General features: G+C 38.9%; 1 protein-coding gene across 1 annotated transcript; it reads left to right on the plus strand.

Moving 5' to 3' along the window:
- Nucleotides 1-246: 246 nt before the first annotated feature.
- On the plus strand, nucleotides 247-20,163 carry MED16 (mediator complex subunit 16). Its single transcript, XM_090117684.1, has 20 exons — nucleotides 247-501; nucleotides 716-893; nucleotides 1,367-1,499; nucleotides 2,247-2,376; nucleotides 2,489-2,628; nucleotides 3,043-3,213; nucleotides 3,574-3,690; nucleotides 4,004-4,071; nucleotides 4,358-4,501; nucleotides 5,121-5,213; nucleotides 5,929-6,043; nucleotides 6,289-6,409; nucleotides 6,726-6,812; nucleotides 7,301-7,466; nucleotides 7,972-8,132; nucleotides 10,673-10,818; nucleotides 14,995-15,095; nucleotides 15,442-15,542; nucleotides 15,861-16,001; nucleotides 20,081-20,163. Exons 1-20 carry the CDS (start codon nucleotides 440-442, stop codon nucleotides 20,115-20,117), a joined length of 2,412 nt encoding a protein of 803 aa, XP_089973810.1. The 5' UTR covers nucleotides 247-439; the 3' UTR covers nucleotides 20,118-20,163.
- The last annotated feature ends 5,580 nt before the right edge of the window (nucleotides 20,164-25,743 follow it).

Below are 25,743 nucleotides of genomic sequence, written 5' to 3' on the forward strand. Positions count from 1 at the left end.
TGTGGCATAGACAAAGTTTCGCTGCGTATTGATTTATATCTAAGATTTGCGACATGGAAAGCTTTCCTTTATTTGTTTAAACTAACTTAAGTTAACCATAGTTTTAAATAATTATAAGCTTTCGGTAAAGAATTTAAAGATCATCAATTTTAATTAAATTATTAAACTAGACTACAAATGACAATTTCAGATTTGCATAATCTGTGGACTGAATTTGAATGTAAATACGAAACGTCAAAAGTCAAATTGCTTAATTGCTGTGGCAGATTTTATAGCAGAGCAGATGCGAAACTTTGTTGGGATTTAATTTATTTAATAACTTAATTTAAAATATATAAATAAATTCATCGTATGCCATATTATTTTTAGCCTGACTTTAAGTGATATTACCAGAAAAAGATACAATCTCAAAAATCGGCGTATCCAAACCGTAATAACGATGGAATTAGTGTATTCAATGAGAAGAAAGCCTCTAAAATGCGAACCACCGCAATTTGATGGGTAAGATTACGTTTTTATTTTTAAGAAAACAGTTTCCTTGCTAATACATAAATATTTCCATTACTTTAAATGAAATTACGTACATTTCTCTAAGTTTGTATGCAAAGCCTGTTTAACAACTCGATCACTTCAATATTTCAATTTAAATGCTACATATAATGCATACTGCAATTTCAAAACATTAAGAAATCTAAATAAATGCATATATTTTCAGTACAACAGACCCAGAAGTGGTTCGTCCAATCTGTACCATATCTACTGCCAATATAATAGCATTTACATCTCTCACGGAGCTATCAGACTCCGACGGGGACACCTGGGGTGGACATGTGTATGTGTGCGATCTGAACACACCGTGGAACAGCCATAAAGTCACTAGTACTGTTCATCCTGTGAGTATAGTTTAAATTGTTTTTTTGAAACCTTTTTAACAAACATTGTTTAGCTAAGTTGAATTGACATGTTTAAGGGTTGTCTGCATCTAGTTAATAATATTATGGCATGTTTTAAAGCGATACATCTTATTCTTTTTACCTGAAATATACCTAGAATATAATGTACTATATATCTAGAAATATAAATAAACTTATTCAAACTGTTAACAGTTGAAGTTTCTTTTTATATAATTTTAAATAAATACTTATATAGATAATAATTAACACCCAGACACAGGGCAAAAATCTATGTTCATCACACAAATATTTGGCCCAGGTGGGAATCGAACCCACAACCTCTGGCTTGGAAGGCAGGGCCACTACCAACCAAGCCAAAAGGTCAGTCATCAAAGAATAAAACTTACATACACACTACAAATAATAATCAATAGATTAATAAATAATAATTATAAGTGTTTGATCATTTTCAGGTATCAGCTCTAGAATGGGACTGTGGAGGCAAGCAGCTCCTTGTTGCTACTACAATAGGAGATGTATCAGTGTTTGGTCAGAAGGACCATTTGCTTAATGAGTGGACTAGCTTGTATAGCGCGAGTTTTCCTGGTAAGAAAAAAAAACTGTATAATAATAAAAAATAAAAAAGATCTGATAATATTAATTACTTATTACATATTATTTAGATGTGCTATTTACTAAATAGGTTTGATCTCGGTGCACAGGCTTAATACTAAATGCTTAGTGCATATTTATATAATTACTAAGTACCAAGAACCAAGTACTCTACGTCCCAGCTTCAGTATATCACTACTTTATGGGACATTATTTCATCACAACATTATTTCAAATCATTTTAAAATAAATAATACTAGATTTCCGCTCGCGGCTTCGCCCGCGTTTTCAAAGGAAAACCCGCATAGTTCCCGTTCCCGTGGGATTTCCGGGATAAAACCTGTCCTATGTGTTAATCCAAGTTACCCTCTATATGTGTGCTAAATTTCATTGTAATCGGTTCAGTAGTTTTTACGTGAAAGAGTAACAAACATCCATACATCCATACATCCTTACATCCTTACAAACTTTCGCCTTTATAATAGTATTAAGATGGCATTAAAAAGTCAGTATTTGGTTGTTCATTAGCATTGTCTTATCTATAAAGAGCAGAAAATTTTTCTTCTTCAGAAATACTGGTTTGCTCTATAAAATTTCATAAGGTATTCAATGCGGTTCTTGTCTCTTTGATGGAATCCATCCATATTCGAATTTTTTCTTTATAAAGCATTTGAATGCGAAACCAAAAATATCAAATTAAAAAATGATTCATCATTCTAAAATTATAATTTTTTCTTGCAGGTGAAAAAATAATAAAAGCAATATTCTTTCACAACGGCCGACGGATCGTTGCGCACGACAAGAAACCGGACGCACTGATCAGTGAAAAATTCCAAATGCAACAACAAACACCAACTTTGAAGGGATTCGGGTATGTATTGTTTGTTCGACGGCCTACGCTTATATAATAACTAGCTGCTCCGCGCGGTTTCACCCCCGTGGCTCCACCCCTGACTTTACAGAGAACCATTTTTTTTGTTCAGGGGCGTGGCCGGGGAGGGTGCGTGCGTGCTCACGTGCACGGGGCTGGTGGGCGCCCTCGCGGGGGACGAACGTGCGCTGGCCGCCAGCGACGCGCTGCGCACGCGCGACCACGTGGCCGCCGCTGCTATGGCGCACAAGAGTGAGCTCGTAGTACACACGCCACGTGCCCACGTGCACGGGGAGACTAATTAATGGCCAAAAAATGTTCACTTGAAGACGTGCCACACTAAAAAAACAACGATTTTAGATGATATTACGCAGTGTTGTATACTTATGTACCAAAATGACACATAAAAAGCGAGTATGCCAAACACACAAGTGTGAGAAGTGAAACTTCTTCAACAAGATTCAAAGATAACAAAATCGTTGCCTTACGACGACGTAAAAATATTGACATGACTTGAACTTGTAAATTTACCCTCAACGTGCGTAAAGAAGTGTCACTTCGAAATTAAAACTGCTCTTACCTATACGAGAAATCACACGACAAAGCTAGTATTAAAATTTGTCACCTTAACTTTTGTAACCTAACCCCCCCCTCCCCCCTCCCTAGATGGCACGATACTAGTAGCCGCATGTAGCTCCCGTGGGGGTAAGCGCGTGGTTCGAGCAGCAGTGGTGACAGCTCGTCGAGCAGCGGCTGCTGCTCCGCGACGAGCGCCGGTAGCACTTGCGCTTGCGCCGCTGCCGGCTTTGTATCTGCCGCCCGATGTTAGGGAGCCCGGTAAGAACACATACACTAACACGCCAAAAAAAAGGAAAAAAATAAACGCACACATACACACTATTAGTTGATATTTTCAAAACCAATTACGTCAAAGACACACAGAAAATTCCAAATAAAACACATGTACAATAAAACAACATACACAAGAAAAAAACCACTCATAAACTTTAATCCATGCCAACACAACAGTGCCAATACATACACAGATAGCATAAACGATAAATTCATGATAATAATTATTCTGACAGATAATGTGACATACAACCTGTCAAATACGGATAAATGATTATTATGAAATGAATCGCAAAACACAACGTTACAAACATTTAACATAATTTACTATATTTATATTTCCAGTATCAATAAGCTGGTGTCTCCGAGACGATATAGACAGTCTGCTGATCGCGGGCAGCACGGTCAGCATGTGGAAGCTGACTGTGCGCAGTTACCCAGTGCACAAGTTGCTTTCAAAAGGTAAAAAAAAATGAGGGTAGTTGGAGATTTTTTTTTGTGAAGATTATGTATTATGTTATAAAGTTGTAGAATTGGATGTAGAAAGTAGAATGCGATTATAATACTTAATAGCTGAATTCTAACGAGGGTAGATCGAAATATTTTTTACCCACTTTAAACTTTTTAAATATTTATTTATTCCTATTGAAGATGCAAACCACTGTACGTTATGACAGTCATAACTTAACTTTGAGGTGTTTTGTTTTCATTATTTTTGACTTAGTATATGACTAAACATATTTTTCATAAATAATTATTATTATATAAATAACAGGCCCTCTACAAGGCAGTACGACGCCGGGTGACGTCAGCAAGCCGCCGTCAGATTGCTTCAATTCACTTGTAAGTAATCATTTAATCGAAATTTTTGTATTTCTTATGACATCGAATAGAAATTTAACTTTTTGTGTGTCAGAACTTTTATTAGCAGCATTAAATTTTATAAAATATGAAAAAAAAAAATTTTTGTTTAAAATATTTTTTTTCTCAACGTCTGAAGAAATCAGACGTAAATCAAAATTGCTTGATTTATTACACATTTTTAATTTTATTCTCTAAACGACTTACTTCTTGTAAAAAAAATACTTGATATAATATTTTTTTGGAATTTTTTCGATTTTTTTTTCAGTCCTGGCAACCCACAGGCGCATGGGCGATAGACACAGGCGAATTTGGAACGTGTATTGCCAGCTCTAAACTACAATTGAACGCTCCACTCGCTGTGATGACAACACCGAGAGCTATCCATCTGTTGGGAGAGTCGCATCATTATGTGCGTAGCCGTTTTTGTGTTTGTTATTCAATGCCATATGAACCGGAAGATAAAAAGAGCGTGTGTGTCGAGCACACGTGTCAGAAGTGAAACTTCTCTCGCAACATTCAAAGATACCAAAAATATTTTGGCCATGACCATGACGTGACGGTATTACCATGACACGACCTTGAAATTTTACTCTCAATGCGCCTAAAGAAGTTTCATTTCAATAATAAATATTATATAATTACAGATACGCAAAAAATGGTACTATCTATGCATCTTTCTCTTATATATAAAATTCTCGTGTCACAATGTTAGTCTGCATACTCCTCCGAAACGGGTGGACCGATTCTCATGAAATTTTCTGTGCATATCGGGTAAGTCTGAGAATCGGCCAACATCTATTTTTCATATGTACCACGGGCGAAGCCGGGCCGGACCGCTAGTAATATATATAAATCTCGTGTTACAATGTTTGTCCTCAATGGACTCCTAAACCATTTAACCGATTATAATGAAATTCGCACAACATGTGTAGTTCGATCCAACTTGAGAGATAGGATAGTTTAAACCTGTAGGTACCACGGACGAAGCCGGGGCGGACCGATAGTATTTCTATATTTATCTATTGCAGTTATGTTCCCGTCCCATAGTGACGGGCTCTGAAGTGAGCCCACCCGCTTCCACACCGCCGAAGAAAACTAAATATGGCCCAGGAGTTTTACCGGTATGTATTTTTTTATTTATTTATAGATTTTTAATAATAACATAATTAAACATTTTTAATTACATCAACATTATGTTAATACTAATTATTAACTTTTTGTTGATTCAAAACAAACACACACACGCAATTTATAACTGATGCAGGTAGTTGATTAAAAGTGATTTTCGTTGCACGCACGCATGGCTTGCAAACGTATCTTTGTCGAGATCGCGTTGTTTACTTGATTCGTTAATTATTGTATAATACTATATTGTGTTAGGATTGTTTTTCTTTTTAAATTATTTTAAATTATATATCGATATCACACACACACAATAATAAATAAAACAACATATAATATTACCAACTAAAGTACAAGTGACAATACATATTAATGTTACATTATGTAATATGTAAACTGTAATGTGCTGACGGCACATCATACATATACATAGAGCGCTCACTTGTCGTGGTCGGCGAGCACGGCGTTCGCACAAATATGTAACTCACTATACAGGGTGTCTCAAAAAGTATGGATATACTGAAGCTTGGAGGTAAAGGGCCTAGACGGCTATCCGAATCAACCCCCATGTATGTTGTGCGATTTTTCGTATTTTCGGAGTTATTCAGATAGCCCTCTAGGTCCTACCTCCCAGCTTCAGTATATCACTAGCTTTTGGGACACCCTGTATAACACACACACACTTGCGGGTAGTCACAAATCACTCCCCCACAGAGCGGGTCGCGGTGCGCGCGCGCGTGGAGCGCAGACGTGTCGTGGTCGGCGAGCGCGGCGGTCGTGTGCGACTCGCACTCGCAGCTGCACGTGTATAGGATACAGCCGGATATGCGTGAGTTTTATGAAAAAAAAAGTCGTAACCTGTTTAACTTTTTTTGACGTATATTTTCAATCATTATTGGTCGTTCTTACTTCAAATAAACTAAACAGAACAAAAAAAATGTTTTATAGTTTCATAAATTATGTTCTCTTTTAAGGGTAGTTTTACATTTTGTTATACACTCATAAACACCTATTAGGGTAAAAGTTGTGAAACTACCCACAAATTATAAAAATATATTATATTTCTCAATCCAGCGGCTCAACACCAAATAGCACACTTGGTGACACTACTCGAATACGCAATGGTCAGTGGGTACGATTATTTGGACGTGCTATTGACGCTCAAACCGAATGTGCTAGAAGCTCTATATGAGAGGTAAGTGATATATATTTGCAGGTAGGTTTTAGGGTGATAGCAGGGTAACAAAAAGTTGTATGGTATTTGTCATTTTGATGATTTTTAATGAAAAGTAAAAAATAATTTGTTACAAAAATTCGATATTATAATGATGTTATTTGTGTATTTGTTACAGAAAAACCTAACCCATTTACTTAACACTTAAAATTTTGTGTCAACTCTACATTTTAAGTCACAGTTATGCAATTTTCTACAACTACCCTCAATAAAAACTAGTTTAAGTTGCCTTTTCTTTAGCTATTGTATTTTGTATTATAATAATGTTTATTTTCAGAATGACAGAGAGCTTCCAAAGGCAACCGCAGCCGTTCCAACAATTCTATTATCACACTTGGTTGAAATTAAGAATTGTATTATGCAGGTACATAATATAATCTAACTGCTATATTTATATATTTTAAATAAATTTATTCGTCGTTTTGTTATCATATTGGAGAATAACAAGAAAAAAATGTTTTAATGTATCAATCTGGCTTGAAGGATCAAAATTTCCTTCGCTTCGGATTGAGAATTTTAAAGTTAAATATGATTAGTTAATTTATAACATTAATTTTAATAGTGTATTTTTATTTCAATGGAATTTATGTTAAAATAATAATCAGATAAGGTCTTATTTTTGGGTTTGGTGGGATAATAAGTGGGAAAAACAGGATATAATATAATAAAATGGTAAATACTTGTTTATTCAGTATTTTAACGATCCAAAACGAGCTTTGGATCGTTAAAATACTGAATAATGATGCGACACTAAGTAATAATAACAGGATATTTTGTTTATTCAGTGTTTTAAGTCTAAACATGTAACATTTTTGGTACAAAATAGAGGATAATATCGTCTATTGCCCACAGCATGATCCCAACAGCGCAAAGCAGCGCGTCTAACCTAACGTCGCTATACATGTGCGCGAGTGCAGCAGCTGCTTGTGCGGGCGCGCTGCGGCCGGACGACAAGCCCGAGCCCGCACCGCCTGCCGCCTTGTTAGCACTGCTTGATGATAGCGTGGATCATGATAAGGTACGAGGGTAGTTGTGAATTTAAAATCCACGCGTATGATTCAACCACTTCAAATTAAGTCTATTTCTGATGACATAGTACAATCATAAAATTTTGGAAAATACTTCACTGGTGAAACAAATTTTAAAACAGCCTTCGACAAGTACATAGGTCGTGAGATTGCTTTGTTCGTGGCGTTTTTTTTTGTATCACGTGCTATTTGTAATAACTTAAATCATATTTGCAATAAAGCGTCTTTATAGTTTGGTAACGGGTTAGATCAAATAATCATAAATAACTGAATACTTCTGGAGTTCCGCAAGGATCAAACTTGGGTCCTGTTATCTTTAATATTTTTATCAATGATACTACCGAATCAATCAACATTAAATGAAATGTTAGTATATTAATCTGATTATCTACGAGTACTACTTATAAAGTAACAGCCAATAGAAAATCAAATAGTTTGTATATCATACCAGATGTTCTTTTTAACAGCGTTTCATAAAACACATTAAAATTACAGAATCTCGTAGCGCTTGAAGCGAAAGCGGAAGCATTCGGCGAAGCGGCCGCTGGAGCGCTGCAGCCGCTGCAAGCGTTGCGTCGTCCTTTACAAAGGGCTTTACATACAGCGCTGACATTGCTTGCGGCGCTCGCTGCGTTGCATAATACTGCACATCATGGGTAAGTAGTGTCACTACACTTGCACTCATTGTAGTGTATTGTACTGTAGTGTGTTACAGTGTAGTGCACTATAGAAAATAATTATTCAAATCGGACCAGTAGTTCCTGAGATTAGCGCGTTCAAACAAACAAACGCTTCAGCTTTATAATTATCTTCACATATACGGGTGTCCCGTAAGTAGTGGACCAACGGGTTATGGGGAGTAGAGGGACTTATTATCTAACAAAAATACTAAAATTTATTGTCCTAAACCATAAAGTTTTTGATTTATGCTTTATTTTCAAAATTTGATAAAAATATCATCCACGTAAGCTTAATATGCACTTTTACCATTTCTGTTTTTATTTTATTCTTATTTTTTTGTTCAAGGTTGTTAAGAATACATAAGTCTTCCTAATTAAAATGATACTCAAGCATAATTAACAACAACAACAAAATTAGACCAAAAAATAGGTAAAATTTAACGTTTTAAAAATTTACGGACTGAAGTTTGAACAAAGCTGGTGTAAAAAAAATGTATGGTGACCCTGTGAAACTTTATTTTAAAAACTTCTACATCTCATACAAATTACAAAAAGGTATAATTGTGTGGTATAAAGTATTTAAAAAAATGTTAAATTGGCGTACAACATTCAAATTAGAAATTATCAGGTAGTCAACTCATTAAGTTATTCCGAGAATTATTGCCTTTATGGGCGCGCGCTGGAATTCTTTTGTATTGTTTCTGGCCAATCATAGACGATACTTGAACCCACTATTATTTTCTTTGACTTTCAACTATTTCAGTGACTTACTTATAGCTCGGAACTACACGCGTGTTTAGCTTGAATCCGTTATTACGATATTATTCTTTGTTGAAGTGCGCTTGAATTGGACACTGATTTTGCTTGTGATTTGGATGTTGTTTGACTTTGGTTTTTTGAAGGAAAATTCCTAATACATACACTCCACGTAAATATGCAGAAAAATGTTTTTTATTTATGGACTCAGTGATGGAAATGCTCGACAAGCAGCACGTGTTTATCGTGAGCGTTATCCCAATCGGGATTGCTATCCTGATAACCGAATTTTTCTCAGAGTAAATAACGCATACCATGAAGGTCGTATTCCTGGAATTGGAAATCGAATAGGAAGACCTAGATCAGTCGATGATCGTCTAATATTAACAGAAGTAAAAGAAGATCCTTCAACTAGTACTGGCCGTATTGCTAGACGCACTGGTGTACCAACAAGTACAGTGCATCGCATATTGAAGAGAAGTAATTTACACCCCTATCATGTACAACGAGTGAGCAAGCTTAATACCAGGTGATTATCAACGACGAATTAATTTTTGTCGAGAGATGCTTGATGCTTGAATTAAATTTTTTTTAACTCAATAATTTTTTTAACATTTCTGCATATTCACGTGGAGTGTATGTATTAGGTAATTTCCTTCAAAAAACCAAAGTCAAACAACATCCAAATCACAAGCAAAATCAGTGTCCAATTCAAGCGCACTTCAACAAAGAATAATATCGTAATAACGGATTCAAGCTAAACACGCGTGTAGTTCCGAGCTATAAGTAAGTCACTGAAATAGTTGAAAGTCAAAGAAAATAATAGTGGGTTCAAGTATCGTCTATGATTGGCCAGAAACAATACAAAAGAATTCCAGCGCGCGCCCATAAAGGCAATAATTCTCGGAATAACTTAATGAGTTGACTACCTGATAATTTCTAATTTGAATGTTGTACGCCAATTTAACATTTTTTTAAATACTTTATACCACACAATTATACCTTTTTGTAATTTGTATGAGATGTAGAAGTTTTTAAAATAAAGTTTCACAGGGTCACCATACATTTTTTTTACACCAGCTTTGTTCAAACTTCAGTCCGTAAATTTTTAAAACGTTAAATTTTACCTATTTTTTGGTCTAATTTTGTTGTTGTTGTTAATTATGCTTGAGTATCATTTTAATTAGGAAGACTTATGTATTCTTAACAACCTTGAACAAAAAAATAAGAATAAAATAAAAACAGAAATGGTAAAAGTTCATATTAAGCTTACGTGGATGATATTTTTATCAAATTTTGAAAATAAAGCATAAATCAAAAACTTTATGGTTTAGGACAATAAATTTTAGTATTTTTGTTAGATAATAAGTCCCTCTACTCCCCATAACCCGTTGGTCCACTACTTACGGGACACCCTGTATATATACACTATTTTTTAAGTGAAACTTCTTTATCGGGGTTGGAAAAAATTTTTGTGTAAGTAACATTTTTTCGTTACGCGTGACATTTTTCCGTTACGCGCCATCTTTTTCTTATCCCTACCACGCGTGATTCGACGTATTTCTGTAAAGTTGCATATAGTAAATTATTTTTTGAAAAATAAGGTCATAAAGAAGTTTCACTTCTTACGTGTGTACACTAGTACATGCACACATTTTTTTGTAACTGTAGTAATATTTAGTATATAATAATATGTGTAATAATATGTGTAGTAATAGTTATGAAAAGAAATGATTTATTTTATATTGACACTAATATAGCTACGAGCTATACTCTGAAGCGAGTGCAGTACAGCTGCTCCGCAAGCTGGTGGTAGTGTGTCGAGCAGCGGGCGGCTGCTCGGCGCCGGAGCTGAGCCGCCCGTTAGCGAGACTCGCTGCTCATGCTCTCAAGCCGGACCTGCTGGGTGAGTACAGTACAGCTGCTCCGCAAGCTGGTGGTAGTGTGTCGAGCAGCGGGCGGCTGCTCGGCGCCGGAGCTGAGCCGCCCGTTAGCGAGACTCGCTGCTCATGCTCTCAAGCCGGACCTGCTGGGTGAGTACAGTACAGCTGCTCCGCAAGCTGGTGGTAGTGTGTCGAGCAGCGGGCGGCTGCTCGGCGCCGGAGCTGAGCCGCCCGTTAGCGAGACTCGCTGCTCATGCTCTCAAGCCGGACCTGCTGGGTGAGTACAGTACAGCTGCTCCGCAAGCTGGTGGTAGTGTGTCGAGCAGCGGGCGGCTGCTCGGCGCCGGAGCTGAGCCGCCCGTTAGCGAGACTCGCTGCTCATGCTCTCAAGCCGGACCTGCTGGGTGAGTACAGTACAGCTGCTCCGCAAGCTGGTGGTAGTGTGTCGAGCAGCGGGCGGCTGCTCGGCGCCGGAGCTGAGCCGCCCGTTAGCGAGACTCGCTGCTCATGCTCTCAAGCCGGACCTGCTGGGTGAGTACAGTACAGCTGCTCCGCAAGCTGGTGGTAGTGTGTCGAGCAGCGGGCGGCTGCTCGGCGCCGGAGCTGAGCCGCCCGTTAGCGAGACTCGCTGCTCATGCTCTCAAGCCGGACCTGCTGGGTGAGTACAGTACAGCTGCTCCGCAAGCTGGTGGTAGTGTGTCGAGCAGCGGGCGGCTGCTCGGCGCCGGAGCTGAGCCGCCCGTTAGCGAGACTCGCTGCTCATGCTCTCAAGCCGGACCTGCTGGGTGAGTACAGTACAGCTGCTCCGCAAGCTGGTGGTAGTGTGTCGAGCAGCGGGCGGCTGCTCGGCGCCGGAGCTGAGCCGCCCGTTAGCGAGACTCGCTGCTCATGCTCTCAAGCCGGACCTGCTGGGTGAGTACAGTACAGCTGCTCCGCAAGCTGGTGGTAGTGTGTCGAGCAGCGGGCGGCTGCTCGGCGCCGGAGCTGAGCCGCCCGTTAGCGAGACTCGCTGCTCATGCTCTCAAGCCGGACCTGCTGGGTGAGTACAGTACAGCTGCTCCGCAAGCTGGTGGTAGTGTGTCGAGCAGCGGGCGGCTGCTCGGCGCCGGAGCTGAGCCGCCCGTTAGCGAGACTCGCTGCTCATGCTCTCAAGCCGGACCTGCTGGGTGAGTACAGTACAGCTGCTCCGCAAGCTGGTGGTAGTGTGTCGAGCAGCGGGCGGCTGCTCGGCGCCGGAGCTGAGCCGCCCGTTAGCGAGACTCGCTGCTCATGCTCTCAAGCCGGACCTGCTGGGTGAGTACAGTACAGCTGCTCCGCAAGCTGGTGGTAGTGTGTCGAGCAGCGGGCGGCTGCTCGGCGCCGGAGCTGAGCCGCCCGTTAGCGAGACTCGCTGCTCATGCTCTCAAGCCGGACCTGCTGGGTGAGTACAGTACAGCTGCTCCGCAAGCTGGTGGTAGTGTGTCGAGCAGCGGGCGGCTGCTCGGCGCCGGAGCTGAGCCGCCCGTTAGCGAGACTCGCTGCTCATGCTCTCAAGCCGGACCTGCTGGGTGAGTACACTAGTATAGTAGATCGACTTTACCTAACATTGGATTTTTGAAAACGGTCCAGTAGTTACTGAGATAAATGTATAAAAACTCTTCAAATTTATATCACTACATAGTATAAAACAAAGTCGCTTTTTCTGTCCCTATGTCCCTTTGTTTAAATCTTCAAAACTACGCAACGGATTTTGATGTTTTTTTTTAATAGATAGAGAGTGATTCAAGAGGAAGGTTTTAGTATATAATTTATTAGGTTTTAGACAAAGTGGACGAAGCCGCGGGCGGTAAGCTAGTTATTGATAAAGACAGAACACGCTCCAGCTTCACAAGCGCAATAATGCATGTTATATACTGACAACACTTCCTTTTCAATTGCTTCATCTATGGAAAATCAAAAAATCCACAATAAATTAATGCAGTTTTAAAAATAGAGGCGTATAACATCGAGATATATTACTAGAGGGGTTATTCCAAACAAAAACATTGCGCGCGGCCGATGTGGTGGGGTACGTGTGGAACGAGCGAGGCGTGGCTTCAAGTTCAAAGATTAAGCAATGCGTGCAGATGCGACACATTGTGCAATCTGTTTACTCGGTACTATATGGTGGTACTGATACTAGGGAATTAATAAAACGAGGATTTTATATTAAACTATGTATTTTAATTTCCTTTAAATAATATCAATTTATTAAGCTTTTGTCGTTTTGTGTAGTAATCAATAGTTTTATCAGTTTTTGCTTCATGATGTAATTTAAATGGATACGATGATTCAATGTTGATGGCGTTTACGTATAAGAAACTCACATTTTGAAAAATCTCACGCGAGATTCGAGGATGGGGGAGGGGTTGAATAAATTCTCACGACATCTCACCAGGGGGGGAGGGAGGTGCAGAAAATTTTAAAAAACACCTCACGTAATTTATGGACGCCCCCTTACTCGATCACAATTTTTGTAACTTTACTATAAACGGAACTACATTTAAAAATATACTTTATTTATTGAGTTATAAGGTTGCTTCCATTCTGTTTATTTACATTCTCAAAAACATCAATCGCTGCAGAGGTGGCTTGCGACAAAGGCGGCTTGTGTCAAAGGCCTCGGCGATATCATTTAAGAACATAATATTATGTACTTTAGGCAAACTTGTTATAAGATCTATTTTACTTTCTTATTAGTCCATTTGGCAAGGATATTGGGTAAGATACCTATTGGAATAATTTTATTATTATGTATGTACTTATTAAATCCGCGAATAAAAAAAATTTTTAGTCGTGAATATAGAAATTGGGTCGCATTTTTTTAATCCGCGAATAGTGAAAACACGAATAAAGGAAGCGCGATTAAGGAACTTTTACTGTATTAGTTTCTGTGAATGTTGTGTTTATTTGTAATTGTTGTGCATAATAATTTATAAATCCTATTGGAACAACTATTGATTAGGCTTTTTTTAATAAATAAAAATAGGTAAATAAATAAATATTACTTAATATAACCTACCGTTTTACTTTGCGTAGTCGGGTAAAAGTATAAATATTTAGGTACTACACCACGGTAATCTTTCCTAGTAGATATTGTATATACATAGTTAAAAAAATCCAGTTACATTTTTTTAACAGACTCATCGATAGTGTCACGTCTGTGCTGTTAGTCTATGAAAAATGGCGCGAAACGCAGAACGCGTGGTGATTTTTCGCAAATTGATAACAATATTAGTAAAATGCATGACTTACTCATAATAAGGAAACTTACTGGTGAAAAGTCACTCCTCGGGCTTTGTTTGTATTATGGGAACTGTTAAAACAATATCTAAGCAAACACGAAGGCATTTTGAACAGAGCAATAACACGTGTTGACGCGGCAAGCGGGGGGCACAGTCCGACACAGACTAAAGAGACTTGTGATTCTTACCTCTAGCTCGTGTTAAAGAGAGTGTAGTAGCGATCGCCTCTCTAGTACGTAGTACATTCTATCTCGATGGCGTATAAAGAACAACTGACTTTGTTTTATAATATGTAGTGAAGTACAATTCAAACAAGTCTTGTCCTCATGTTATTATTTACAATGACAATTGAATCAATATGTTGCACAGTTGCTTTTAATATAATGCAGGGTTAACAAAGTTTTCAGGAACATAATATAAAGAATTTTATCATGAACTAGCTGTGCACCCTGGATTCGCCTTTGAAAATAATAATATGTCTCTTGTCAAGTAAATTGTGTATATGTTGTAAAAGTGTATCAAAATTAAGATAAAACTTTTGTTTTTAAACATTCTCGTTGTAAAATAACCATGTTGGACAAGTATTTGTGTTTTATATTCATCTTAGGGCTGATTTTTCAATCCTTGGTTAAAACTTATTGGTCGAATAATGTATAAAACTATCATTTTAAAAACGTATTCTAATTGCCTGTATTTGACAGTTTACGTGACATTTTAATATTATCGTGTAATACTTTATTGGACGGATGTTTTATCCATGCATTGAAAAATCGGCAGTAACTGTTTATACTTTGATGTTTAAAAGCACACCATATCCTATAATATTCAGCTTTTTTATCGTATTTCTTGATAAAATTACGCATCTACATAACATAAAATACACATGTAGTTTTATTTTATAATCTGATATCGTATTTATTTAAAAACATTTCACAGAGGAATGTCTTACAATTTGCGCGCAAAATACCGCGCGCGTTTGGGATTCGTTAGCGCGCTGCGGTCTCATCGCACCGCATTCGAAACCCATACCTTTTTATGTAAGTTTATTTAAATAATTTACATTTTAATTATAAAATCTGTTTTTAAATTGTATTGTTGCGTTGTTTATAAAATTAAAATGCAAATGTCAATGTCAGTTGAAAATTTGAAAATATAAATTTGGAAATGGATGACAGTAGTGATGTGTGTTAATAGTAACTTACCGGTTTTTGTAAAAAAAAAATTGATTATTTTTTGCTGAGTTTTTTTTAGTTTACCTTATCAAATGTGAGATTGAATTAAATTGGTATATAAAAAAAACATAAATGGTTTGAAATGAAATTTTATATTTATAAAAAACTTGTCAATGTATTATTTTGTTTCAATAATTATTTCATTTTGTAGTTTGAATACGGCGTAGAACCAGAATCTCTGAGATTCACACCAGAGCCTCCGCCGTATGCGGTTTCTGATTTAAGCCCGTCGTTTGACATGGATGCTATAAGGTAAGGGATTATTTCGATTTATAAACTTGTTTATTCTTGTTTCAATACAAATTTATAAATGAAATGTTTGATTCTGGAGTATTTGTCTTTGTTGTAAATTTTCACTATTTATACTATTTAACTATATCATTATCGCTTGTAAGTAAAGGGGGCTAGACGACATAAAGACCAAAATTTGTAACGACACTTGTGCGGCAAAATTTGTGCGGCGAGCACGTATTTCTCTGTCTGTCTCTCTCTCTCTCTCATAGAAAGCAAGCCATTTATTTTAGTAACTTCTTTCCCTCCAGGTTTCTAAAGTATTTGTTTACTTTTTAGATATATGTACTTGGGCGGTGGGAACATGTGCGCAAAATGGCGCGCGTGTTTACGGTGCGGTGCGAGAGCGTTGCCCGCGGCGCAGTGCGCGAGACACCCGCTACAGAGAGCGTATGATGGACGGTTTGCGGGGAGCTGCCGGTGAGTGGGGGGAGGGGGGGGAGGGACATGTGTGTAGTGGGGGGAGACACATGTGTGTAATGGGGGAGGCACATGTGTGTAGTGGGGGGAGGCACATGTGTGTAGTGGGGGGAGACACATGTGTGTAGTGGGGGGAGACACATGTGTGTAATGGGGGGAGGCACATGAGTGTAGTGGGGGAAGAAACATGTGTGTAATGGGGGAGGGTCATGTGTGTAGTGGGGGGAGAAACATGTGTGTAATGGGGAGGGTCATGTGTGTAGTGGGGGGAGACACATGTGTAGTGGGGGGAGACACATGTGTGTAATGGGGGGAGGCACATGTGTGTAGTGGGGGGAGACACATGTGTGTAACGGGGGTAGACACATGTGTGTAATGGGGGGAGGATCCTGTGTGTAGTGGGGGGAGGCACATGTGTGTAGTGGGTGGAGACTGGAGACACATGTGTGTTTTGGGGGGAGACACATGTGTGTAGTTGGGGGAGACACATGTGTGTAATGGGCGGAGGCACATGTGTGTAGTAGGGGGAGACACATGTGTGTAATGGGGGAGGGTCATGTGTGTAGTGGGGGGAGACACATGTGTGTAATAGGGGGAGGCACATGTGTGTAGTGGGGGGAGACACATGTGTTTAGTTGGGGGAGACACATGTGTGTTTTGGGGGGAGACACATGTGTGTAGTTGGGGGAGACACATGTGTGTAATGGGCGGAGGCACATGTGTGTAGTGGGGGGAGGCACGTGTGTAATGGGGGGAGGCACATTTGTGTAGTGGGGGGAGAAACATGTGTGTAATGGGGTAGGGTCATGTGTGTAGTGGGGGGAGAAACATGTGTGTAATGGGGGAGGGTCATGTGTGTAGTGGGGGGAGACACATGTGTGTAGTGGGGGGAGACACATGTGTGTAGTGGGGGGAGACACATGTGTGTAGTGGGGGGAGACACATGTGTGTAATGGGGGGAGGCACATGTGTGTAGTGGGGGGAGACACATGTGTGTAGTGGGGGGAGACACATGTGTGTAATGGGGGGAGGCACACGTGTGTAATGGGGGGAGGCACATTTGTGTAGTGGGGGGAGAAACATGTGTGTAATGGGGTAGGGTCATGTGTGTAGTGGGGGGAGAAACATGTGTGTAATGGGGGAGGGTCATGTGTGTAGTGGGGGGAGACACATGTGTGTAGTGGGGGGAGACACATGTGTGTAGTGGGGGGAGACACATGTGTGTAGTGGGGGGAGACACATGTGTGTAATGGGGGGATGATCATGTGTGTAGTGGGGGGAGAAACATGTGTGTAATGGGGGAGGGTCATGTGTGTAGTGGGGGGAGACACATGTGTGTAATGGGGGAGGCACATGTGTGTAGTGGGGGGAGACACATGTGTGTTATGGGGGGATGCACATGTGTGTAGTGGGAGGAGACACATGTGTGTAGTGGGGGGAGACACATGTGTGTAATGGGGGGAGACACATGTGTGTAGTGGGGGGAGACACATGTGTGTAATGGGGGGAGACACATGTGTGTAATGGGGGGAGGCACATGTGTGTAGTGGGGGGAGAAACGTGTGTAATGGGGGAGGGTCATGTGTGTAGTGGGGGGAGAAACATGTGTGAAATGGGGGAGGGTCATGTGTGTAGTGGGGGGAGACAAATGAGTGTAATGGGGGGAGGCACATGTGTGTAGTGGGGGGAGAAACGTGTGTAATGGGGGAGGGTCATGTGTGTAGTGGGGGGAGAAACATGTGTGAAATGGGGGAGGGTCATGTGTGTAGTGGGGGGAGACAAATGAGTGTAATGGGGGGAGGCACATGTGTGTAGTGGGGGGAGACACATGTGTGTAGTGGGGGGAGGCACATGTGTGTAATGGGGGCAGGCACATGTGTGTATTGGGGGTGACACATGTGTGTAGTGGGGGGAGACACATGTGTGTAATGGGGGGAGGCACATGTGTGTAGTGGGTGGGAGAAACATGTGTGTAATGGGGGAGGGTCATGTGTGTAGTGAGGGGAGACACAAGTGTGTATTGGGGGGAGACACGTGTGTAATGGAGGGAGGCACATGTGTGTAATGGGGGGAGACACATGTGTGTAATGGGGGGAGGCACATGTGTGTAATGGGGGGAGGCACATGTGTGTAGTGGGGGGAGACACATGTGTGTAGTGGGGGGAGACATGTGTGTAATGGGGGAGGCACATGTGTGTAGTGGGGGGAGTAACATGTGTGTAATGGGGGAGGGTCATGTGAGTAGTGGAGGGAGAAACATGTGTGTAATGGGGGAGGGTCATGTGTGTAGTGGGTGGAGACACATGTGTGTAGTGGGGGGAGACACATGTGTGTAATGGGGGGAGGCACATGTGTGTAGTGGGGGGAGACACATGTGTGTAGTGGGGGGAGACACATGTGTGTAATGGGGTGAGAAACATGTGTGTAATGGGGGAGGGTCATGTGTGTAGTGGGGGGAGACACATGTGTGTAATGGGGGGAGGCACATGTGTGTAGTGGGGGGAGACACATGTGTGTTATGGGGGGATGCACATGTGTGTAGTGGGGTAAGACACATGTGTGTAATGGGGGGAGACACATGTGTGTAATGGGGGGAGACACATGTTTGTAATGGGGGGAGGCACATGTGTGTAGTGGGGGGAGAAACGTGTGTAATGGGGGAGGGTCATGTGTGTAGTGGGGGGAGAAACATGTGTGAAATGGGGGAGGGTCATGTGTGTAGTGGGGGGAGACAAATGTGTGTAATGGGGGGAGGCACATGTGTGTAGTGGGGGGAGACACATGTGTGTAATGGGGGCAGGCACATGTGTGTATTGGGGGGAGACACATGTGTGTAGTGGGGGGAGACACATGTGTGTAATGGGGGGAGGCACATGTGTGTAGTGGGGGGGGGAGAAACATGTGTGTAATGGGGGAGGGTCATGTGTGTAGTGGGGGGAGACACAAGTGTGTATTGGGGGGAGACACATGTGTGTAATGGAGGGAGGCACATGTGTGTAGTGGGGGGAGACACATGTGTGTAATGGGGGAGGGTCATGTGTGTAGTGGGGGGAGACACATGTGTGTTATAGGGGGAGGCACATGTGTGTAGTGAGGGGAGACACATGTGTGTAGTTGGGGGAGACACATGTGTGTTTTGGGGGGAGACACATGTGTGTAGTTGGGGGAGACACATGTGTGTAATGGGCTGAGGCACATGTGTGTAGTGGGGGGAGTCACGTGTGTAATGGGGGGAGGCACATTTGTGTAGTGGGGGGAGACACATGTGTTTTTGGGGGGAGAAACATGTGTGTAATGGGGGGAGGCACATGTGTGTAGTGGGGGGAGACACATGTGTGTAGTGGGGGGAGACACATGTGTGTAGTGGTGGGAGACACATGTGTGTAGTGGGGGGAGACACATGTGTGTAGTGGGGGGAGGCACATGTGTGTAGTGGGGGGAGACACATTTGTGTAATGGGGGGAAGGACATGTGTCTAATGGGGGGAGAGACATGTGTGTAGTGGGGGGAGACACATGTGTGTAATGGGGGGAGACACATGTGTGTAATGGGGGAGGCACATGTGTGTAGTGGCGGGTGACACATGTGTGTAATGGGGGAGGGTCATGTGTGTAGTGGGGGGAGACACATGTGTGTAATGGGGGGAGGCACATGTGTGTAGTGGGGGGAGACACATGTGTGTAATGGGGGAGGCACATGTGTGTAGTGGAGGGAGACACGTGTGTAATGGGGGGAGGCACATGTGTGTAGTGGGGGGAGACACGTGTGTAATGGGGGAGGCACATGTGTGTAGTGGGGGGAGACGCACGCCGGCTTCGCCCGTGGTACATATTTCGCAATAAACGGTAGCCTATGTCCTTTCTTGGGTATCAAAATATCTCCATACCAAATTTCATGCAAATTGCTTCAGTAGTTTAGGCGTGATTGAGTAACAGACAGATAGACAGAGTTACTTTCGCATTTATAATATTAGTATGGATTGATATTAATTATTAACTTATTAGTAAATATCGATAAATTAACAATTAATCCTATTTGTTATTAAAAATACAATCTAATTGAAAATTGTTTGCTTACAGATGCGGAGGAAAGTGGACGTTAATCTCCAATGTGTAGTTTAAGAAGAAATATATTACTTAGTAAAATAAGAAATGTAAATATTGTATTTCATAAAATGTTGTTTTTTATTTTCTGTGAATCTATTCCTTGAAATTACTTCCCTTACTACATAAGTAACATATTGAAAATACAATCGGTCGAATTCTTCACTATAAGGGCCAAAAAGCAAGAATATTCATTTTAGAAAAAAAACAACAGTTTTCAAGTAAGATTTTGTCTCTCAAGTTGATTCTTGTGTTTCACAGGAAAATTTTGATAATCATTAAAAATCTGCATATGCGTCTAGTTTGAGAATCACGGCCACACAGCACACTATTCATTTAAAATGTTCTGCATAGACGTTAAAAAATTTTAAAGTTTAAGAAAATATTTAAAACTACTTACATTTCCGCCCACGTTTCCAAAGAAAAACCCGCATAGTTGCTGTTCCTGTGTGATTTGGGGGATAAAAAGTAAGGCTACTTTTACCGAATAGGCATTCGGTCTTCAGATACCTACATACTAAATTTCATTGTAATCGGTTCAGTAGTATTGGCCTGAAAGAGTAACAAACATCCATCCATCCTCACAAACTTTCGCATTTATTATATGTATTAGAAAAAATTACAAGCCCTCTCGTGTTTAAGACGTATCGAGTTTTTTTGCTGTTACTAGAACTTAAACACTTTTTTTTTATTTTTTATTTATTAATTTACCATTTATTAACACTATAGGTATAATATAACCTTAACAAATTTTCGCCAAACTGTAAAACAGTTTGTTGGCGTTGCGCTCCTACTTATTATAGACAAATTAGTTGATAAACAAACACAAAAATACCGCTATAAATGACATACATAGTATAAAACAAAGTTTACATAGTATAAAACAAACGCACATTTCTCTGTACCTATGCATGCTTAAATCTACAAAACTAAGCAACTGATTTTGATGCAGTTTTTTTTTCTGTTAGAGTGATTCAAGATGAAGGTTTCAGTATAAAATAATAATCTATATTATATTAAGTTTCAGCCAACGCGGGCGAAGCCGCGGGCGGAAAGCCAATACTAGATATTTGACAAAATGTATTTTTTTAATTTACTCTTTACAGATCCTATTTTTAATTTATTATCGTCTAGTAAAATCGGGTACATGTTACAAATTTTTGGTAGGTATATAATATTTTCTAGTTCGCTGGTCATAACAATTTTTTGTTATTGGTACATACAATTTTCTTACTTTTGACGCTCTTGTATTAAATCTAAACTGTTTAACAATTTTAAAGTCATTATTAAAGTATGTGTCTATGGCATTTAAATATAGCCTTTTAATGTACAGGTAAGATGTTACAATGTGGAAATAATTTGTTATAATTATTTTTAAATTTCTTTCGAACTTTCTTATGAACTAAATACTTAAGTAATCTTACTTGTAGGTTCTTTATTTGATCTAAGAATGTTTTAAAAGTAAGGCCATAACAACTCAGTCCATAACTTATTATTGAGTCAGCAAGTGCATAGTAAACAACGTACAGAGTATGTTTATTTAAAATCCGACTTAGGTAGTAAAACTGTCCCAAGACTGATCTCAAACGATTACACACATAATTTACATGTAATTTCCAATTAAAGTGTTTATCAATTGTCAACCTCAAATATTTAATATTGTCAACGACATCCAATTTACTACATACACAGTTAGTTTTATTATTATGAAAACATTCATATATGTGTGGCCTATTAAATTAATTTGAAAAGTTGAGTTTTTAGCATTTCTATTGTGTGGTGAATAAATATATAGATATTTAGTTTTTTGTATATTAAGAATTATACCATTGTCATGTGCCCACTTACACACGTTCTCGAAATCCCTCTGTACTCTGTCCACCATGACTGCTGTGTCGTTGCCGGCGAGCAGCAGGCACATGTTATCTGCATACATACAAACCCTGCAGTTCTTGACCACATTCGACACGCTGTTCACGTGCATAATATAACCAACCGGGCCGAAAACGGAGCCGGTCGACTTAACTATAGTGACTATAGCTTTTATTTAAAACGCAACTGTGCTATACATATTTTATTCGTTGTGCGCAGTACGGTGAAGTACAATTTTCGGTAAATTCAACATTTGATCAATGTAAAAATATTTGGCGCATCACTATACAGGTTTTTTCAAAATATATGTACTATTTTTTTATTTATAGGCGAATATTCTAAAGCTTGGATGCCCCATATTTTAATTAAGTTAAATTTAACAATATAACGAAATGGGTTGCACCTGCATATTTTATAGCATACCTAGCTAAAGTTATCAGTCTCAAGTGAAATGATATCTCTGTTATTTAACGATAACGATTGCTTTTAACCGATGAAACACGATCGGATAATTTATAGTTAGTGTTAAAATGATGACGTCCCCTATACTTACATATAATTGTCAAATGGAGCAACTCATATTTTCCCCAATCTAATAACATATCACATAGGTAACATGTTTGTTTTTGCTAAAGTATTCACTTCAAGAAACGCATTTAAATCCGCTGCGTGTTTTAAGAATACACAGGGATAGGAACTTATGGACAGAAAAAGTGACTTTATATACCTAGTAGTTGTATAGTGTATACGTAGTATATTATTATTAGTCTGTGGTTTGAATGCATTTACATCAAAAGAGCCAAGAGCGAATGCTCATTCTAACCCCATTATGTCTTAATTCTTTAACTGTAAACAGGCGTAAAGCATTCTTTCGTTGTTCTTAGTGCGTTCGAATAGTGTTCTAATACTGAACAACACTGAATACGAATTTCGTTTAGTTTACACTAAAAGATCACGAAAGAAAGCTCTTGCTCTATGTTCGTTTGATGTATGTATTTTTTGCCATTTTCTAGCGTTGATATTCTAATGAATATTACACCAATCTTGTATTCCAAAATATAATAGAATTGCTACAATTTAGTAAACTTTTGCCCCCGCGCTTTCACCCCCTGTACGGTTTTGATGAAACACAAAGTTTATCAACTCAATCCAATAGTTTCTGAGACAGATTATTATTAATTAACTTACATGTATTAGAGATATTTTCCTTGTCTTTCCATCGACATCTTAAAGGCTTATAATAGGATTTTGGCGGGAAAAATAAAGAAAACAAGAAATTGTATTTTTATAAATTTTATTGGAAACAAAATAATAATTATGCTATATATTGCACGTGACTCCGAAGTCGATACACACGATTGAGCAAAACCCACTTTTACTTACGACTTTAATTCAACAATTATTATACATTTACTTATATGCAAGAATTTTTTATTTCAACTTAAGAAAATACACAAACTTTAGGCGTTTAATTTATTTATAATATGATAATACAACATTCGTTTGACAAAATAAAATAATTTTGAAGTTAACAATTAATCTAAACATGAAAAATAAGTTAATTATATTTTATGCATACAACGTTTTGATGTCTCTAAACCTAAAGGATCTTTTGCAATATTAATAACAACAAAAAAGGTTAACAATATGTTCAAATTGTGCATATAAGTAAATAAATATAATACGCAAAGAGATTCTTCCATGAGCTATAATCAAATATGAAACAAAAATCACTGCAATATTTGGGTTTTGAACGTTAAAACAATTTCCTCTATGGTCCCTTGAAGTTGGGATTCTAATGCGTTGGCTAGTTTCTGCCAAAATTTCCTTAAAACAACTATCAGATCTAAACGTTCTTATACATTTTTGTATTCTAAAACAGAGTTTCAAAATCGCACACACGTCGGAAAAACATGATTAACAAAAATAATGCAATATAATAAAAATACCACAAACTAGTAAAAATATAAGAGGCCCGGTGAGGCGTGCTGTATCGCTTTCAAATTAAAATACATGAATACAAAAATTGTATTACATTGTTCTGTTCATCCAATACAAAGGTTACGTCAGTACAAAAGTGATACAGTCCGCCATCACCGTATTTGTGACTGAATTCTTTTAATAATAAGACTGGAACTACGGACTGTGCAAAGGTGGGATAGTTTTTGAATAAATGCAGAAAAATATAGCTCTTTACATATTGCTTTAGTGTAAAACTAAAAAGTCTCAAAGCAAGTATTATCCATAAATTTTTATTTTGGACGTCACGTTAATTGTATATTTTTATACCAACGCGGTCAAGTGTTAACTGGAAATCTAAACACAGTCCATACAACTAAATAATAATTTCAATACATTTGAGATTCTTTCTCTCACCATCATTATAATGAGGGATCCGTGTAATCACTGTTTACAACTGTCATTTGATAACAGTTCAATTAAATCGCTTTTCAAGTTGAAAGCGTTAAATATACGTTTTTTTTACTAAAAAAGCGCGTCATTTCGGCCCAAAAAATAACATAAAGCCGCTTACGTTCGCAAAAGACAATTTTGTATTTAATAATCACAAAAATAAATCAACCATAGGTTACACGGCCCCGTAATCATAAGTAAGTTTTGCTGTCCGACCAAAAAGCACCTTAACAAAGTTTTAATACAAAAAAACGGCAAGGATAGAACAACATGTTCGCGCAATACAAAGATCTTTGTATCGCAAGAACAACACAACAACTTACAACTACAACAAAACGTACTTATGATACAAATTAAATACAATGGAAAATATCGATCATTCTCTCTCGCTCGCACACAGGCCGTCCCTCTCGCACGTGTCACGCACAACCAGTTTAAATCTTTATATAACTAAACGCGGATTTTTGTGCTTTTGTGCGATAATTATCTGCGTAGGGATGTAACTATTTCGATGCGATTCATCAAAACGATAGTCATAAATATCGCGAGCACAATCAAATACAAATTTAACACAATGCGAGTAGCTACCTTACTTTAAAGCTATAAAACAACTAAGTTTTGAAGATATGTCTAAAGGCACAGTATTTGTAAGGGGGTAGTTTGAAAAATTACTTCTTTATACTTTTAAATATATGCAAGACGAAATCATAATACATCCCTACTGATAGCAGATTATTCATTAAAACAGTAATACTGATATCTTTTCAACTTGTTTTAAATAATATATAGATTTAGAATTAAATTTAGTGTTTTTTACCAATTTCACTTTTAGAAAGGGAATCTACGATACCGTTACATTTTGAACGGTATTATAACACTTTATCTTAATAAAGTATTATTAAAGTGAAACTTTTATTACATCGTCTCAAACTTTTTGGTCTGTGTAGCGCATGTCGCGTGTATCGCGGCTGCCGAGTAGGTATACCTACTCGGCAGCCGACCGACACGCGACATGCGCTACACAAAGCAGTGTTCGGAACCGATCGAACAGTTTCACTTTTACCGTGGTTTCATAAAACCACACAACATTTTTTTATTTGTTCTTTTTTCCACAAACAGCACCCAAACCCGCGGTCTATAGCTAGTTTCGAGGCGAAACCGCCTAATACTATAGTGAGCCCCCGGCTTCACTCATCTGTTCTACCGTACGTTCGTCATTTGAATACGTTCAACATTAAAATTACAATTTTGTACATTTACATTCAACGAATGTTCAAATTTCATGAATGCAACAAATTTGAATGACAGAAATTCATAATGTTTATTTAAATGTTTTTGCAAACCAAAATTACATC

This window comes from Colias eurytheme, chromosome 28, assembly GCF_061535395.1.
Source record: "Colias eurytheme isolate Ceu_HAF_F1 chromosome 28, ilColEury1 Martin Lab GWU primary, whole genome shotgun sequence".
Classification (NCBI taxonomy): Eukaryota; Metazoa; Arthropoda; class Insecta; order Lepidoptera; family Pieridae; genus Colias; species Colias eurytheme.

Excerpts from the sequence above, each read along its gene's own strand:
- MED16 (XM_090117684.1), top strand. The coding sequence starts at position 440 with ATGGAATTAGTGTATTCAATGAGAAGAAAGCCTCTAAAATGCGAACCA. Across the intron at positions 6,044-6,288 it reads TAGGATACAGCCGGATATGC|CGGCTCAACACCAAATAGCA; the intron begins GTGAGTTTTATG and ends TTCTCAATCCAG. Across the intron at positions 6,410-6,725 it reads CTAGAAGCTCTATATGAGAG|AATGACAGAGAGCTTCCAAA; the intron begins GTAAGTGATATA and ends GTTTATTTTCAG.